Source organism: Osmerus mordax, chromosome 22, assembly GCF_038355195.1.
Source record: "Osmerus mordax isolate fOsmMor3 chromosome 22, fOsmMor3.pri, whole genome shotgun sequence".
In the NCBI taxonomy this organism is placed as follows: domain Eukaryota; kingdom Metazoa; phylum Chordata; class Actinopteri; order Osmeriformes; family Osmeridae; genus Osmerus; species Osmerus mordax.
The window spans coordinates 4,229,971-4,248,257 of record NC_090071.1 but is presented as its reverse complement, the minus strand read 5'-3'; the positions used below and the strand labels follow the sequence as shown (position 1 = coordinate 4,248,257).

The following is an 18,287-nucleotide window of genomic DNA, read 5'->3' as shown; positions in this document are numbered from 1 at the left end:
ATCCTCTCTAGTTCAGGGTATGATTTATGATGTATCACGAATCTGCGAAAAGGGTTGCAATATCGTTTTGTTGTCATGGAAACTGTGTAGTCTACCCCTATGGATCCAGTTTATCTACAAGCCATTCATTTGTCCGCATCTCTCTAATTTGTGGCTAGCCGTTTTTATTGATCTAAAAAGTAACTATCGGGTAACTTTAATTGTTGAGGTAGATCAAATCCAAGCCAAAAATATTATAGCCTACAGTCTCTGTGTGTGCACACATTGGCTACCGTGGTTTACGGAAATACGGAATCTGCGGTTGAGAATCAAAAATAAACAAACGAAGAAACGTCAACCAGCAACCGGCTAATTTAGGTAGCCGCTAGCTAGCTATTTTGTTTTTGCTGCGTTCAGCCAAATGCCATAAATTGAGGTGACACTCGCCAAGTTGTTTACCAGCAGCTGTAGCTACATTATTTACTAAAACGTGAAGGGTGACTACATTAGAAACGTATAGTATATTCTTTGCAATGGAGTGGTAGCTAGACGAGGGGCGTGATACGAATTTGCTGCTAGCCACACACAGTCATTAAAACCTCTTGAACAAGCATCAGTGGCATCGTTTTGGAATGTAAATACGGTTTGAACTGGCCAAGATTAGCTAGCTATTCAGCTAGGCTAAGTTCTAAGGCAACAACAACACGGTTACAATATCGCACTGTTTACTGACGACTAACGTAGCCTGAATCGAAAGATGGACTCAAATGTGCAGAAGAGACGGGAAAACAAGAAATCATTGCGTGTAAAGGTGATCAGCCTTGGCAACGCTGAGGTGGGGAAGGTGAGTCATCTTGCTGGCGTTCTGTACTGCCCACCCACTGTTGATACATGCACTGTAGATTGTTGTTTTGTAAACAAATAGTACAACATTGCAAGTTTGTGTACCTCGTGTACATGTACCTATCCAACTAGTTTTGTGTAACAATACTAGCATACACACCTACTGTATGTTGTATACATGTAATGTATACATTGCATGTACTCAATGTGTTTACTAAAGCTTATTGTATACACAACAGACACTTGTTTTTTGTATGCATATACTATAGGCTTGCTTAACATGATACAGGTTCACAAGCTAGCTAGGTTGTGCAGATGGTGACCTATGTGCTGCAATGCACAAATGGTTGAATGTTGCAGGTTCTTTGTCATCCACAATAAAATGATGGTACAGCTAACGTCTTGACAGCCATTCAGAGGGATTCATTAACTTTCCTCCTGTCTATTCCAGAGTTGCATCATCAAACGTTACTGCGAGAAGAGATTTGTGCCCAAATATCTGGCCACCATCGGAATTGACTACGGTGTTACTAAGTATGTGACGCAGCATGGATGGATTTTGCAAGTGTTTCCGGCTAAATGCAAGCTAGTTAGGATATGATAACTAATATGATCCTTTTACACCTAACCAGAGTCCAGGTTCGAGACCGTGAGATCAAGGTGAACATCTTTGACATGGCTGGACACCCTTTCTTTTATGAGGTGAGTCCCGAGAAATAGGCTAATTTAATCAAAGATAACATTTTGTTGTTGTAACGGACAAAAGCAAATTTCCTAACAGGTTGTCTTGATTTGTAATTCTGCAGTAGCAGCTGTAGTTTGAAGCCTCTGTCCCAGACAACCATTATGTCAACAGTAATGTTAGGCTCACCTGTCCATATAAAGGTCCATAGCAGGAAATCTAAAGTGTGTCTCTTTACCATTAAGGGGCGCTGTTGTGCTACAGTAAATTATTGAGTCAAACAAAGATGCCAATAGTCAGATAGAGGTGCTCTTCTCTCTTTTTCACCTTTTAATCAATAATCATAGGTCACACATAGGAAATGTGATTTCTCCTCCCCCTCTCTCTGTCTCACACACACACACCCCTCCTGCCTCCCACTCCCTTCCTCCCTGCGGCCCAGGTCCGTAATGAGTTCTATAAGGACTCCCAGGGTGTGGTGCTGGTGTATGATGTTGGTCTCAGAGAAAGCTTTGATGCTCTGGACAGCTGGCTGGGGGAGATGAAGCAGGAAATGGGATCCCAGGCCAACATGGAGAGCATCGTATTCGTAGTCTGTGCCAACAAGGTCAGTGGCAGCTCTCTGTGTGTTGGGGAAGAGGGGGTTTCGCGTGCGCATATTAAGGTACCTAAAGGGATTATTGATTGTTTGGAGTGTGTTGTGTGTGTGTTCATAGTTTCAAATGTCGGCAAGTTTCGTTACGCTTTAATAATTAGATGTGTATGTGCTGTTTGTGTGTGTGTTTGTGTGTCTGGGGCACAGGTGGACCTGACCAAGCGACGGGTGGTTGACGAGGGGGAGGGCAGGCTGTGGGCGGAGTCTCGGGGGTTCCACTACTTTGAAACGTCAGCCCAGAGTGGAGAGGGCATCAGTGACATGTTTCAGGTGGGACTTATAAACGCACACGCAAACAGCTCACGCATACACAATTATGACATTTTTCTTAAAACTCTATAAGCATAGAAGGATGACAGACATGACAGATACTGTGTTTGGGTATTGTGTGTGTGTGTGTGTACGTGTAGTCGTTTTTCTCCTCCATTACTGACATGTGTGAGAATGGAGGAAAGCGTCCGGTGGCTGAGGTCAGTGTGGGCTTCACCAAGGAGCAAGCCGACACCATCCGCCGCATACGCAACAGCAAAGACTCCTGGGACATGCTGGGGGTCAAACCTGGAGCCACACGGTGAGATGCACACACTCACACACACACACACACACCTACTATACTTAAATCTAATCATATACACAATCACGTGTGTTTATTGAACGCGGTCTTGGCGTAAGGAACACTAAGTGATTGGTTCCGGACTTCTGGAGGATCTTCTGGTTTAGTGATCGTCCCCTGCCTGATCCGCTGTCGTCCTCATCATTACTGTACAGCCTTAACCCCTACAGTCTTACCTGACTCAATGTCAATTAGCATTAGTGTGCTTCAATGCACACAAATGCACAAATACATCATACGCACAGTCAGCCTTTGTGTGAATGCTCTGTGCCACTTCCAACATGCTAAATTTGTGTACATAAACACAGTTTGATAGGAAGTCAAAACGGTATGTTTTGACAACCCCCCCCCCCCCCCCCCCCCCAAATCAGTGACGTAATGTTTTGAATTTAAAAGGCTTTGAATACTTAATATTGTAATTTAAACACCACCTAATTTGTTGGGTTTTAATTCACCCTTTTAAAATTGAAATATAAATGTGTTTCTATGTAAAAAAGTAAATAAATAAAATCTGATCCAAAATTTCAAGGTTCGGAAATTCAGATTGCTCAAATTCTTTCAGCTACATTTTTGGGGATCTTAATTTCACCATTCGAATTTGAGCAGCCAGAATGTTTTTCTATTTTAATTTCTGAAGATTCAATTTTTTTCATGGAATTTTTGGGATCTGAATTTCATGGTTCGGATTTGAGAAATCTAAATTTCAGAACCTTGAATTTTTGGATCAGATTTTTTTTACATGAAACATGTGATACATTCATAATTCAATTTTGAAGAGTTGAATTCAAAACCAACAAATTCAGTGGTTTTTAAATGTTAATATTAAGTATTCAATGGCTTTTAAAATTCAAAACATGTCACAGATTTGCTTCCATACAGATTCTTATAAACATGACACACTTGTGGTACCCACTGATATACATAGTACAGTGTACTATCTTTTTAAGTCATTGTTGAAGTTGTAACTTAATTTGATTGTTGAGCAGTTGTAACACAACATCTTCTTATAAGGCTCATTTTGGTTCCTGTCCTTGTTTCCAGGGAAGAGGTTAACAAGGCGTACAGGAAGCTAGCCGTGTTGCTGCATCCTGACAAGTGTGTGGCACCAGGAAGTGAGGATGCATTTAAGGCAGTGGTGAACGCTCGCACCTCCCTGCTGAAGAATATCAAGTAGACACGCCGCTTCCACTGTGGACAACCAGAGACACTTGACTACCCCCCTCTCCCCCTCCCTCCTCACGTACTTGCCCCTCCCCCCACTGACTGACCTCTCCCTTTACTGACTGGCCAAGAGCCCCACCTAACCACCCTTATCGACAGAGCCCCACTATCTCACTCACTTCCATGCATATGTTATGCATGCACTGCTGTGCCCCTCCAACTCCAAATGAGCCCCATCAGACCTCACTGGCATTACCGGCCTTACAACCGCACCCCCACCCCCCTTGCCCTCAAAGTTGGCAGTTCAGCATTTATTTAAAAGTCCCCATTTTATGTGCCACTTTTATTAGTACGCTATTTTCAGCCTACTTGTTTATTTATAACATTTTGCAATCCCACTGCGACTGAGTGGATTGTAAGTATGTGTGAAGAACGTGTGTGTAACAGATTTCTGGCTGTGCGTTTACCTGTCCACAGACACTGGAGTTTCATGGTGTGGGGCATCTTGCCTTCGGTTTACGGTGAAAGTAGTGGTATGGATAGTTACCCTTAACCTACACACATAGGTTGAGATGGTAACCTACATGCTAGCCTGCATGCTAGCCCGCATGCTAGCCCACATGCTAGCCCACATGCTAGCCCACATGCTAGCCCACATGCTAGCCCACATGCTAGCCCACATGCTAGCCTACTTGTCCTCTCATTCCTCAGGTCCATTTTGATTTGATGTGTTTAAGCTTAAATAAAAAAGAAAGGGAAACACTGAAATGCATTAACCACAGAACAGATTATATACAGTGAAGTGCATCAGTTAGGATCCAGTAAACTCACAGGCCTATACACTTCAGGAGAGTGTATGTGGTAAAGACACTGACCCATCCTAGCTAGCTTGAACAGACCAGAACTCACTTAGCCAAATATGTTTTAATAGTTACACATGGCCTCGCTATCATTTACACTGGAATGAACAGCTGTGTTTCCGTTGATCCATGATGGATGAATACTTACTGTGTTTCAAAATTGTTTGTCATGTATAACCACGTTTACCTTGTGTTCCTGATCTGCATCAGTGATGAACATCATGTAATGTTCATACCAAGCCGCCATCAAACATATTCTGAAACGCCAGTTCAAAGCACGTGATTGGTTGATGCACCTTAGGCATCAGCTATGCCAACCATGCCAGTCCAGTTTACAACAACTAGGACAATGATGATGATGAAGATTGTCGGTCCTGGTTAATTATTGGGTTTGTGCCAAGCTGTCTTCAGACTAAGACAGAGGTAATCTAAGACACGACAAGGTTCCACCCACTTTTATCACTGGAACAAAGCACTGACGTGTGGCATGGAGGTTCCATACTATTTCTATTTTTATATCAACACCAGAAAGAGAGAAGATATTTAATCTAATATCAAGTGGTACTTAACAGATGCGTGATGATGATTCTACTTTCCTGTGTACTGTATGACGTGAACTATATCCTTTTAATATGTTTATTTATTGTATGCACATATCTATGTTTATGTTTTATATTTACCTGTTATACTATTTTGTAAGATGGTAGTGAGGTTGAAGTTTGTGGTGCATGTTTTGAACAAGGCAGGACAGGCGCAAGTCCAGCAAAGAGGATGAAAAGTAGCAGTGCTATGAAAGGCTTAGCATTATTTATCCTCAGTGAAGGGAGAGCTCTAAGCTGAGACTGATTGTTAAGCCAGTTTGTTTAGGTCATAAGTCAAACCCATCATAAATGGCCTTCAAACCAAACACACATTGACTGACACACACACACACACACACACACACACACCCTCAGGGAGTAGTAAAGAGGGTGTCAAATGACTTACTGAGTTTTACACTGAAATGAAACATGCCACTTTTAAGTGACACACCACTTAGATGGGACTGATCGCCTGAGTATCATGTGTGCACATGGACCTTTGGTGTGTGTGTGTGTGTATTGCCTCATGAGACCGTATTGCTCCAACAGTTCTACTCAATGTGTTTGCCTGAAACTTCCAAGTAAAATGTGCATGTGCAAATTGATTCATTTTCAAATAAAACAAAGTTTAAATATATGTTTAGGTTGTTTAGAACTCTGGAAGCTATGTTTGTAATGTCAAATTTATTTTGGGTTCCGGAATGTATGTGACAGTATCATTTTTAAGGTGTGTGAGAGAGAGAGAGAGGTCCATATAGCTGTGAGTCTGTCAGGGTATGGACCTGCTGCTCTCTATAAGAAGTCTTACCAAGCCCTATAATCCAGATCACTTCCCAGCATTCCCAGGGTTATCTGACATAGATAAATTCCAATGTGCCAATCAAATCCTGCCACAGGGGCCTAAGGAACACACAAGCCAATCAGAAGTCTCTGCTGGATTCCTCACATCCACATCTCTCTAATGTCTCTCTCGCAACACGCTGGTGGAGAGGAAGATGGGGAGGGAATTAGGTAACCCTCCCTCCTCCAGCTCTCACGGACTAATCAGAGGTTAATAGTTGAGGTCGATGACCCAACCCCGTGTCAACCAGTGACGCGAGAGAGAGCTGGATGAAAGTGATGACACTGGCCTGCTGACCTTAAGGAAACTACTAAGGAGAACAAGGAGATTAGCATGCTTTAATTCTAGGCAGAGAATACCACCCTAGACACACACGTACAGTATAAATAAGATAGTGTTGTGAATTATTGATTTGCTGGATGTTGGCGCTGTGTGTTTCTGCGCTCAGAGAGTGACAGTGTCCTCCCCTGCTTTCCCGTTTCTCTGGCTTTCCTTTGAACTTGGATTAGATTTGCCACTCAATGCAATACAGTACAGTACCATATAGACACACACACTTTCTCTCACAGACACACACACTCACCTAGCAAAGCTTTGTGGCCATCTGGCTTGCCCATCAGCTCATTAACTGGGTTAAACCCTACAGCCTGCCGTGCACACACACATACGTATGCACACACGGGGAGCAGCGCTAAAGCCTCTCGCCTGCCTCACGGGACATATGGCACCTGCGTATCTTCCTCATGGTTCACTTTGTTCCTGCTTCTGGTTTGCCAGACGGTCTGTTCTCCGCACCTGCCCCCGTGTGTGAAGCCAGCCGCCCGGACAGCAGAACCCAGGAATTTGTGAGGTTCGACAGTTACGCAGCCAGGAATATACAGTAGGAGAGAAGGATAAGCCATAATGCCTGGAATTTGAGAAGGGAAGGGTTGGCTCCTGTGAAGGGTCTTGCTGGAGGGTCAGGGCCAGATCATACCGACAAGATAAGGACCAGGTTCTCAGCTGTGGATTGACACATTTTATGTCATCCCTACGCACACTCCATAGTTCGGGCAGGTATGTTTATATATTTATATTTAGTCATTTAGCAGACGCTCTTATCCAGAGCGACTTACAGTAAGTACAGGGACATTCCCCCCGAAGCAAGTAGGGTGAAGTGCCTTGCCCAAGGACACAACGTCATTTGGCACGGCTGGGAATCGAACTGGCAACCTTTAGATTACTAGCCCGACTCCCTCACCGCTCAGCCATCTGACTCCTGGTATGTTACTGGTCCATCAGTCCATACTAATGTAACAGCACAGCCTCTGAGTTTGCACACAGGATAAGAACATAAAAAAAATGTGTTACCTGACATCTTGTTAATGTACAATTTATTAAAATATTCACACAATGATCAATGTGACACTACAGAACACGTTCTGGAGAAGGCAGCTCTGAAGCATTGTGAATTTCTGACGCATTGAAGCATGTTGACAGGCAGGGAAAACAGTGTTGATGTGTAGGCCTATTGAGCAGATAATCAGTTGACATATGCCACTGATGTGTGGTTGCTGAGCTTACAGTCACTAAATAAAGTGCTATGCAAATAACTCTTTCAATAAAATAGCAGGGTGCACATGGAGTGTTAGAATCGAAATCAAGCCTTCTATCGTTCAACAGGACTTAAGCTAGCTGTCTATGAGGCTAACTGGTTAGGCTAGCTGTCTGTGAGGCTAGCTGTCTGTGAGGCTAGCTAGCTGTGAGGCCATATAGCTGTGAGGTTAGCTGTCTGGTTGTGAGGCTCGCTGACTGTCGGGTTAGCTTTCTGTGGGGCTAGCTGGAAGTGTGGTTAGCTCTAACGGAAGGGCAGTGAGGCATGCTTGTGTGGCTGGTTAATGGCAAGGCCATAGTACAGTCTGCATGTAGGCCAACTGAGGAGCTACAGTAAAATAGGGAGTCAGGTGGCTGAGCGGTGAGGGAATCGGGCTAGTAATCCGAAGGTTGCCAGTTCGATTCCCGGTCATGCAAACTGACGTTGTGTCCTTGGGCAAGGCACTTCACCCTGCTTGCCTCGGGGGAATGTCCCTGTATTCACTGTAAGTCGCTCCCCCCCTTTTGGGATGATGTGATCACTAAACAGTAGTAGTAACAGGAGCCATCTCTCCCCTCTCCTCACTCCCCCCTTTGTTGACCTCTCCTCTCCCCCACTCCTCCATTGTCCCTTGTCTCTCCTCTCCAGGTAGGGATGCAGATTCCGGCCACAGCGTAGGCCCGGGATGCTCTCTGAATGCCTGAGCCTCATCCACGCCAGAGGAGGCAGGTGTGTGTCGGTTTGAACGAAAACTCTGCGTCGCCATGGCAACCTGCGCAGGGGGCAGCGGCGGCGGTGAGGGGGATGGCGATGGCGTGTCCGAGGGCGGGGCTCTGCAATCCAGTGACGTCACGCTCCAGCCGCCATCAGCGCGAAGCTCAAAGGCGGGTCCCAGCACGCCAAACACGAAGAGGAAACAACTGATGTGGCAGACAGCGGTGAGGCACGTCATCGACCAGCGTGACCACAACCCCCTTGGCAACCACCGTATCATGGTGACGGACGCCTACATCAACGACATCAACAGGTGGGGGCCTCGTACAGGGCTGGGGGGGGGGGCCTCGTGCAGGGCTGGGGTCAGGTGCCGTGGTCTACGTCATACTGTTGGGGCTCTGCTCAGTTATGGTGTCAACTGGCATCAGAAAAGGGATAGATGGATGGATGGATGGATGGATGGATAGATGGATGGATGGACAGGTAGATGGATGGATGGACCAGTAAGACTTGACAAACTCCTTCCATGACATTTCCACATCCGTTCCATTTCCACCGTCCCCCACAGGCAGATCCGCAACAAGGCGTCTCGGGGCGGCGCGCTGCACAAGCGGCGTTCTTCCGTAGCGCGCGTCCACCCAGACAGAAGCGAGCAAGCCTTTGGGGAGACGAGGAAGAGCACCGACACCTTGAACGACTCCGAGTTCTTTGTCTCCTACGGCACCACGGTCAAAGGGGTGTTCATCCCTGCACTCCACCACACCTTCAAGTAAGGACAAATCCAAACACACACACTGTAAACACACACACACACTGTAAATATACACATGCACAGGCATACGAACAAAGTGTGAAATTGTATTAGTTATCTCTATCTCTATTTCTATCTATCTTTCACACACATGCACACACACACAATCCAGCCCGATAAAATCATCCCGTGTAGCGTGTCTAATGACTGGACTGTGCACGCCCCAGATCTCCTGACCTGGAGAAACTGTACCAGCAGTACTCCTCCGGACAGAGAAGGACATCTCTGGTGGTCACCAACATGATCGACATCCTCACCAAGCTGCACATCCTGTTCCTCTCCCTGCTCATTTCCCCCGAGGAGCTGGACTTTGTCCACGGTTGGCTGGGAGGCATGTTCATCATGCTGGGGGCGGGACTCTGCATCATGGTGCTGACCTCTAAGGAGATGATGTCATCGCCAGAGTGGTTGAGGTAAGAGGAAGCTGGAGCGTCTAGGGTCTGTCATAAACAGAGTGTTCATCCACTGTGGGCTTCCATCAGGTGCCAGATGGTCTCTTCTATTAGAAATAGGGTGCTGATTTGGGTATACCCATGTACATTTTGAATATGATTTGACTTCTACATGATTTAATGTCCAGGTACTTCAAACGTGATTCTGGTTATGATTGTGTGTGTTTTTTATGCGGCCATGTGTGTGTGTGCGGTCTCCCAGATACGTGGCCCTGGCAAGCTGGCTCTCTCAGACAGTGCAGGTGCTAGCGGGCGTGGTCGGGGGCGTGGACAGGGACCAGGCCTGGTACGTGCTCTTTACTCTCTTCGCCACCTACACCCTCCTGCCCCTACCCCTGCTCTGGTCCATCAGCACTGGGGTGCTCACTGCAACCTTGCACCTCCTGGTGGACACCCTGCGCAACTACGACGATGCCGCGCTCTTCAGGAAGGTCAGCTCGCTCACTTACTCTGCTCGCTCGCTCGCTCCGCACTCCATTGACTACTCGCAATTTCTTTCTGTCTGAATATTGTATGGGTGTGTGTGTGTATGTGTGTGTTGTAGGTGCTAGCAAAGGGGCTGCTCTACCTGTGCATGAACACAGCAGGCCTGTTCATCCACTACCTGTCTGACCACACCCAGAGACAGGCCTTCCTGGAGACTCGACGCTGCATCGAGGGCCGAGTCCGCCTGGAGAAAGAGAACCAGAGACAGGTGAGGGTGGGGTGGCAGTGAGACAGGAAGAGAGAGATGAGAGGACCAGAGACAGGTGAGGGTGGGGTGGCAGTGAGACAGGAAGAGAGAGATGAGAGGACCAGAGACAGGTGAGGGTGGGGTGGCAGTGAGACAGGAAGAGAGAGATGAGTGGGGCAGAGACAGGTGTGGGGTGGCAGTGAGACAGGAAGAGAGAGATGAGAGGGGCAGAGACAGGTAGAGAGCAGAGAGGAGTAGGGGTAGCATGCTAACTTTGTATTCTTTCATGTACATGTCCATGTCTGAGAGCATGTCTGCCCCCCCAGGAGCGTCTGGTCATGTCTGTCCTGCCCCGCTTCGTTGCCTTGGAGATGATGGCTGACATGTCCGCTATGGAGGACCTGCCACAGCAGTTCCACAAGATCTACATCCACCAGTACAAGGATGTCAGGTACCCCCACACACACACACACGTCTGCACACATACACACATGCTCTCACACAAACACTCACTGATGCTCACAAACCCCTTCCTCCATCCTCTCTCCCTTTCTCCTTCCCTCTCTCTCTCTCTCTCTCTCTCTCTCTCTCTCTCTCTCTCATTCCCTCCCTCTCTCTTGCTGCAGTATTCTGTTTGCTGATATCAAAGGCTTCACGTCTCTGTCCATGGTGCTGTCTGCCCAGGAGCTGGTCCGAACACTCAACGAGCTGTTTGGTCGCTTCGACCGCCTGGCAGAGGTACTGTCTTCCACACGACCAGGGTTGTGTATCATACAGGGCCTTTACTGATGATGGTGGAGGTGATGAGAGTGGTGATGATGATGGTGGAGGTGATGAGAGTGGTGATGATGATGGTGGAGGTGATGAGAGTGGTGATGATGATGGTGGAGGTGATGAGAGTGGTGATGATGATGATGATGATGGTGGAGGTGATGAGAGTGGTGATGATGATGATGATGATGATGATGATGATGATGATGATGATGATGATGATGATGATGATGGTGGAGGTGATGAGAGTGGTGATGATGATGATGATGATGATGATGGAGGTGATGAGAGTGGTGATGGTGATGATGATGATGGTGGAGGTGATGAGAGTGGTGATGATGATGATGATGATGATGGAGGTGATGAGAGTGGTGATGATGATGATGATGATGATGATGGAGGTGATGAGAGTGGTGATGATGATGATGATGATGATGGTGGAGGTGATGAGAGTGGTGATGATGATGATGGTGGTTATCTGTGTGTAGGAGCATCACTGCATGCGTATCAAGATCCTCGGGGACTGTTACTACTGTGTGTCCGGGGTCCCAGAGCCAGAGATGGCCCACGCCCGCTGCTGTGTGGAGATGGGCCTGGCCATGATCAACACCATACGGTGGGTATAGGCACACACACAGTTACACACACGGATGGACACAAACACACATACAGATAAATACACACACAGTCAATTATTTGAGTGCAAATACATACTGAGCACCCCCCCCCCCCTCCTCTCAGGTACGTGCGCAGGCAGCTGAAGCACGAGGTGGACATGAGGATCGGGGTGCACTCGGGCTCTGTGCTGTGTGGGGTGCTGGGCCTGCAGAAGTGGCAGTTTGACGTGTGGAGCTGGGACGTCGACATCGCCAACATGCTGGAGGCTGGCGGAGTACCGGGGTGAGCACGCACACACACACACACGCTGCAATGAACACACGTCCGTATGCCTACACACACACATTCTTCACATACCGTCTCCGCTGCTCTGCAGGCGTATCCATATCTCCCGGGCAACCCTAGATTGCCTGGGCGGAGTTTATGAGACGGAGGAGGGGCGTGGCTCCGAACGGAGTGAGTTTCTGCGGAAACACAACATCGACACGTTCCTGATTCGCCAAGCTCCCAAGGAGGAGGAGCCACCGAAGGCTCGCTGTCTGAGCCTGGAGGAGAGCTACAACTGGAGCGCAGAGCTTCCCTTCGGAAACATCATCGGCATGAACTGTGTACGTACACACACACACACATGCAGATACACACTCACACACACATTGCACACGATACACACTAGCACACACAGACACATGCAAACATATACACACAATTGTACAAACCCACACAAAACACTTGCACATTCAAACACACGCACATTTACCTTTGACTTTTCTTCCGGTCAGATCCTGGCGACCTTCACCAACGGCTCCCTGGTCCAGCTGCCCAATCAGCTGGCGGCGCAGCGTTCGGGCTCGCGGGAGGTGTACCGGAGGATTCGCGAGGCCATCGAGGTGCGCAGCAGTGAACACATGAGGAAGGAGCACATCACTTCCGTCACACAGGTGTTCAAGGACGTACACATCGAGGGCAAGGTAGGACACACACACAAACACAACTTCATACAAACCTAACCCTTACTCCCCACACACAAACTCTCATATACACTCCCCACATACACTGACGAGGGTGATCACAGGCACATTGTGATGTGTGTGTGTGTGTGTGTGTCGTCTGTTGCAGTTCTCCCATATGAGGGATGAGATGTTCAAGTCCAACATGTTCTGCTCCTTCCTCATGCTCCTCTTCATCATGGCTGTGCAAGCCCTCATCCCTGCTCCCCGGTGAGAGAGAATGTGTGTGTGCTAACATGCACTGAAGCACATACAAGATTATTTGTAATAATAATTGCCTCATGCCTTTCACTCACTTCTCTCCTTCTCCTCCTCCTCCTCTCCCTCCATCTCTCCTCTCCCTCCATCCCTCTTCTCCTCTCCTCTACATCCATCCATCCCTCCCCTCCTCTACATCCCTCTTCTCCTCCTCTCTTCCTCTCCTCCTCTCCTCACCCTCCTATCCTCACCCTCTCCTCCTCCTCTCCTCTGCCAGGCTGTTCCCCATGCTGCTCCAGTTTGGTGTGTGTGTGTGTGTGTACGTGGTGCTGCTGGTAGTGACCTTGGCCGAGGAGTTCAAGCACTGCCCCGCCCCCCTCCAGTACCTGTGCTGCTGGGTCCACGAGACCAAGAGTGCCAGAACCCTCCTCACCCTGACCGCCATTACCGTCAACATGGGGGTGGCCTCCGTCGACATAGTGGGTGCACACACATGCACACACTCACTCTTTAACTTACACACTCACTATTACTTACATGCTCACACACTTACACACACGTACAGCTTTGGTTTGAATTGTTTGTGTGTGCAGCTGTGGTGTGACTCAACAAAAGTAGAGCTGACCAATGGAAGCCGGTCTGACCAGCAGCCTTCCACCTGGCCTGTCAACATCTGCACACATCCCGAGGTAGAACACACACACACACACACACCCTGTGTTTACAGCAACACACGCACAACATCAAACTGAGTTTCACATGTGTGTGTCTCCCCTCTCCAGTTCTTGCTCCTCAGCGGGATGGTTGCCATGGTGTCCTGTGCGGTGTTCCTCCGGCTCAGCTGTTTCCTCAAGCTAGCCGTGCTCTTACTGGCTATCGCCGTTTACACCTACATCATAGAGGTGGGCTACAACACCCTGTTCCTACGGCAGACAACCGGACACTGCAACGGGTATACACACACACACTGTAATAGACAATTATTATTCTTTAAGATGTCTATAATATTCTTTGGCCTAGAACAATTATTGCTGAGGTTTTAACTTCTGTAAAGCTAGCATAAGCTTTTGGCCTAAGACAGTATTGCTTAAGTTTCCGTTTGATGACAAACGTCGAACAGATTTGACGGTTTAACCCTGGTTGTTTTGCCCATACTCCAAGGATTTTTGCTGACAGGTTGTTCTTTCTTTTCTCAAGCTATGTTTTTAATACTGAGCATCTGTATTGAGTTCTGCAACTTATTTCCTTTTTTACTTTCTTGTTTATTGAAGAGTTCCTCTTTTGATAGACATTAACTATTGAACTAATGATGTAACTCTCTGGAACTACTGTATAAAAGAGTGCTCAGATCTTAACATTTTTAGAGAGCCTTTCTACTCCAGACATCATTTATGGTAGTGTTTTAGAACTGCTCCTCCTTGCTGCAAAGATAAACAGATAAAGACAAATTCTTCTGACCTCAGACATTTAATCATATAAATTCCACCACAACACACACATTCGCACTCACACACACACCTGCACATCTGAACGCCAGGCTGTGTCCCCCCTGCAGGTCTCAGTGCTTGTGGAGGAAGGGTGTGTGCGTGCAGCTCATGGCCATGTTTGTGGTGGCGGTGCTGTACAACAGCAGACAGGTGAGCTCTTCTCTCTGGCTCGCTCTTCTCTTTGTCTTTCTCTCGCACTCCCAGTAATCCCAACTCCATCCATCCTCCCTCTGCACATCTCACCTCCTTCCTCTCACCGACTCTCCCCTCCCCTCCTCTCCTAGTTGGAGGCCACGGCCAGGCTGGACTTCCTGTGGCGCCTGCAGGCCAGACAGGAAGTGGAGGATATGAAGGAGCTGAGGGAGCACAACGAGTGTCTCCTGTACAACATCCTGCCCTCCCACGTGGCTCAGCACTTCCTGGAGAGGGACCGCACCAACGAGGTGTGTGTGTCTGGCTGAGTGGGTCTCACTGTGTGTGTGTGTGTTCCGGCACCGCTAGTGTGATATTGGTTAATATGTGTTTGTTATAATGAGTATGTACGTGTGTGTGTACAGGACCTGTACTCCCAGTCCTACGAGCGTGTGGGGGTGATGTTCGCCTCCATCCCAGGGTTCACAGACTACTACGAGCAGAAGGAGCTCAACCACCAGGACGTGGAGTGTCTCAGACTGCTCAACGAGATCATAGCGGACTTCGATGAGGTCAGAGCACACACACAACCATACACACACACTACGATACACATACATTACCATACACACACACACACACTACCATGCACACACACTGGTAATTGATGATTATGATAAAGTACAACTAACTTCATCTCCATAAGTAATCTATAACAACTTGATCTCTGTAAGTGCTTGATGTCTATAGCAGATGTGTACAATCTTTCTGTTTCTCCAGCTGTTAGACGAGCCGTACTTCCAGGAAATTGAGAAGATCAAGACCATTGGAAGCTGCTATATGGCTGCCTCTGGCCTGTCTCCCTTTAAACAGGTTCATAAACAAACACACACTCCCTTTACACTGATAAAAAAAATGCTACAGCAATAACGTGTGTGTGCGTGTGTACATTTAGTAGACGCTGTTATCCAGAGCGACTTATAGTAAGTACAGGGACATTCCCCCCGAGGCAAGTAGAGTGAAGTGCCTTGCCCAAGGACACAACGTCATTTTGCACGGTCGGGAATCGAACCGACAACCTTCTGATTAATAGCCCGATTCCCTAACCGCTCAGCCATCTGAACCCCCAATGTGTGTGTGTGTGTGCGTGTGTGTGCGTGTGTGTGTGTGTTGCAGGAGTGTGAGGACGAGTGGCGTCACCTCAGTGAGCTGGTGCTGTTTGCTCTGGCCATGCAGGAGACTCTCAAACACATCAACACACAGTCAGGAAACAGCTTCCAGCTCCGCGTGGGTAAGAATGCACACACACACGCACTGACACCCATATGCACACGCACACACGCTGACACACCCACGTCAGCACACCCACGTCATAAATACTGACAAATGTAAGACACACTTAAACAAAAACATATCTGTGCCATTGGGGTTTTAAAATTGGATGTTAACATGTTTTTTTTTTAATGCAGAGCATAAGACATGGCTTCTGTTTACACACAGCTGTATGAAAGCAGGAATACAGAACAAATAGGGACACTTGACCCTTGACCCCTGCTGCTTGTTGCTAGGTATCGCCCATGGCCCTGTGGTTGCCGGGGTGATAGGCTCCACCAAGCCTCAGTATGACATCTGGGGTATGACAGTCAACCTGGCCAGCCGCATGGACAGCACAGGCATCAGGGGACGCATACAGGTGTGTGTGTGTGGTGTGTGTGTGTGTGTGTGTGTGTGTGTGTGTGTGTGTGGTGTGTGTGTGTGTGTGTGTGGTGTGTGTGTGTGTGTGTGTGTGGTGTGTGTGTGTGGTGTGTGTGCGTTGTGTGTGTGTGGTGTGTGTGTGGTGTGTGTGTGTGGTGTGTGTGTGTGTGTGTGTGTGTGTGTGTGGTGTGTGTGTGTGGTGTGTGTGCGTTGTGTGTGTGTGGTGTGTGTGTGGTGTGTGTGTGTGTGGTGTGTGTGTGTGTGTGTGTGGTGTGTGTGGTGTGTGTGTGTGTGTGTGGTGTGTGTGTGTGTGTGGTGTGTGTGTGTGGTGTGTGTGTGTGTGTGTGTATGTGGTGTGTGTGTGGTGTGTGTGTGTGTGGTGTGTGTGTGGTGTGTGTGTGTGGTGTGTGTGCGTTGTGTGTGTGTGGTGTGTGTGGTGTGTGTGTGTGTGGTGTGTGTGGTGTGTATGTGGTGTGTGGTGTGTTTATGGGACATGGTGCAACCAGTGAATGGTACTTCATGCACCATGTTCTCTCAGTCATTCCCTCCCTCCATCTATCGACGATGGAACATCGGACCGTTAGAGTGGGAGGAGTTTGACTGGTTCAGAGTGCCTCTGATCCCCCCTCCCCCAGGTCCCGGAGAGCACCAGCCGCTTCCTGTCCGAGCGGGGCTTCGTACGGGAGCTCAGAGGGGACATCTACGTGAAGGGAGTCAGCGAGAGGCTAGGCGGTGTGAGGACCTACTTTGTGAGCAACCGCGAGCAGCAGACCAGCTACGTGGAGCGCAGCGCCAACCGCAGCGCGGGCAGGAACAATCTCTCCGCCGTGGTGTTCGCCCTCGTACGGGCCAAGAAGAAGGAGGACCTGAGAGAGGCCAACGGAGGGTTCCATCTTCTGGAGGCCTCGTAGCACACGAGGGGCTTGTCGTATCCAGGACTGTCCACTAGAGGGAGCTCTGCCTGAAGGCGTGCTGGTGCGTGGATGCATCGTGCCAATGGAGCATTTGAGACACCACATAGATGACTCTAAGAACTATTGTGTGGTGTACACACACACACACACACACACACACACGTGCTCAAAAATGTGGAACACTGGATAATTTCAACATTTAAATAGGCTAAATATGGATTATGTTGACTTTTTGTTTTTCAATGAGTCATATGCTGTTTTGTTAAGACATAATGTTCAGGCCTGTGTGTTCCAACAGTTGTGAGTAGGCCTACTGGAAGTGAATGTACTGGTTCAACCACAGTACTTTTGTTGCCATACTCTAGATGCTACCTCTGCTAGTAAACAGTTTAATGAATATAGCATAACCTTAGCCTTCTTTTATAACAAGTATAACCCTGTTTTGTTATTTATTTAATTTTGACCTGCGCTGTAGGCCTTTATCTGATATTTAAGTCAGTAAAAATGTTTTTGGGCAAATGCTAATCATATCAGATGCAGATCAAAAACTGAGTTTTGTCAAACTTCGTAGTAAAGTGAAATGATGACGTTTCACCGTATCAGTGTTATCCTTCGATATACCGTAAAAAAACGGATTGTGCACAAGTCACAAGATTTTTACATGTGGCAATGCGTCGTGCCTCGCGGTGCATAGGTAGGATATGGATAAAGCGGAACAGTTCCCATTTAATGACCGCTAATGACATGCCCGTCTTCCAAAAATATATAAGCGTGTCATCACGTGTAACTGCTTTCCATCTCCGTTTCCACACCCAAAGCATATCTAATGATTTAATAAGTGATTCCGAATTAGTTAACATCAAGCGTCAAGAAGATACCGAGTCAACTCATCTGAGTTGAGTCGAGTTTTGTCACGTGTCACGACAGATAAAAGGTATGGGAAACTAAAGTAGCCCGTCACCGTCATAAAACTTAAAGGTCGGTATAGTGCAGACGCACAACGTCTCGACCGCTTAGCTCAAATTGA

The 18,287-nt window shown here is 47.7% G+C and overlaps 2 protein-coding genes across 2 annotated transcripts; both read left to right on the top strand.

Moving 5' to 3' along the window:
• Positions 1–356: 356 nt before the first annotated feature.
• dnajc27 (DnaJ (Hsp40) homolog, subfamily C, member 27) lies at positions 357–5,995 on the top strand. Its single transcript, XM_067260199.1, has 7 exons — positions 357–823; positions 1,274–1,356; positions 1,455–1,524; positions 1,947–2,111; positions 2,307–2,429; positions 2,570–2,730; positions 3,814–5,995. Exons 1-7 carry the CDS (start codon positions 737–739, stop codon positions 3,944–3,946), a joined length of 822 nt encoding a protein of 273 aa, XP_067116300.1. The 5' UTR covers positions 357–736; the 3' UTR covers positions 3,947–5,995.
• A 2,557-nt stretch (positions 5,996–8,552) lies between these two features.
• Positions 8,553–17,296, top strand: si:ch211-132f19.7 (adenylate cyclase type 8). The gene is made up of 22 exons (XM_067260961.1): positions 8,553–8,815; positions 9,071–9,271; positions 9,481–9,726; positions 9,968–10,196; positions 10,310–10,459; positions 10,765–10,889; positions 11,065–11,176; positions 11,698–11,825; positions 11,951–12,109; positions 12,204–12,435; positions 12,607–12,795; positions 12,944–13,044; positions 13,310–13,511; positions 13,626–13,721; positions 13,815–13,984; positions 14,588–14,669; positions 14,804–14,962; positions 15,077–15,223; positions 15,432–15,524; positions 15,828–15,942; positions 16,220–16,344; positions 16,982–17,296. Exons 1-22 carry the CDS (start codon positions 8,553–8,555, stop codon positions 17,255–17,257), a joined length of 3,600 nt encoding a protein of 1,199 aa, XP_067117062.1. The 3' UTR covers positions 17,258–17,296.
• The last annotated feature ends 991 nt before the right edge of the window (positions 17,297–18,287 follow it).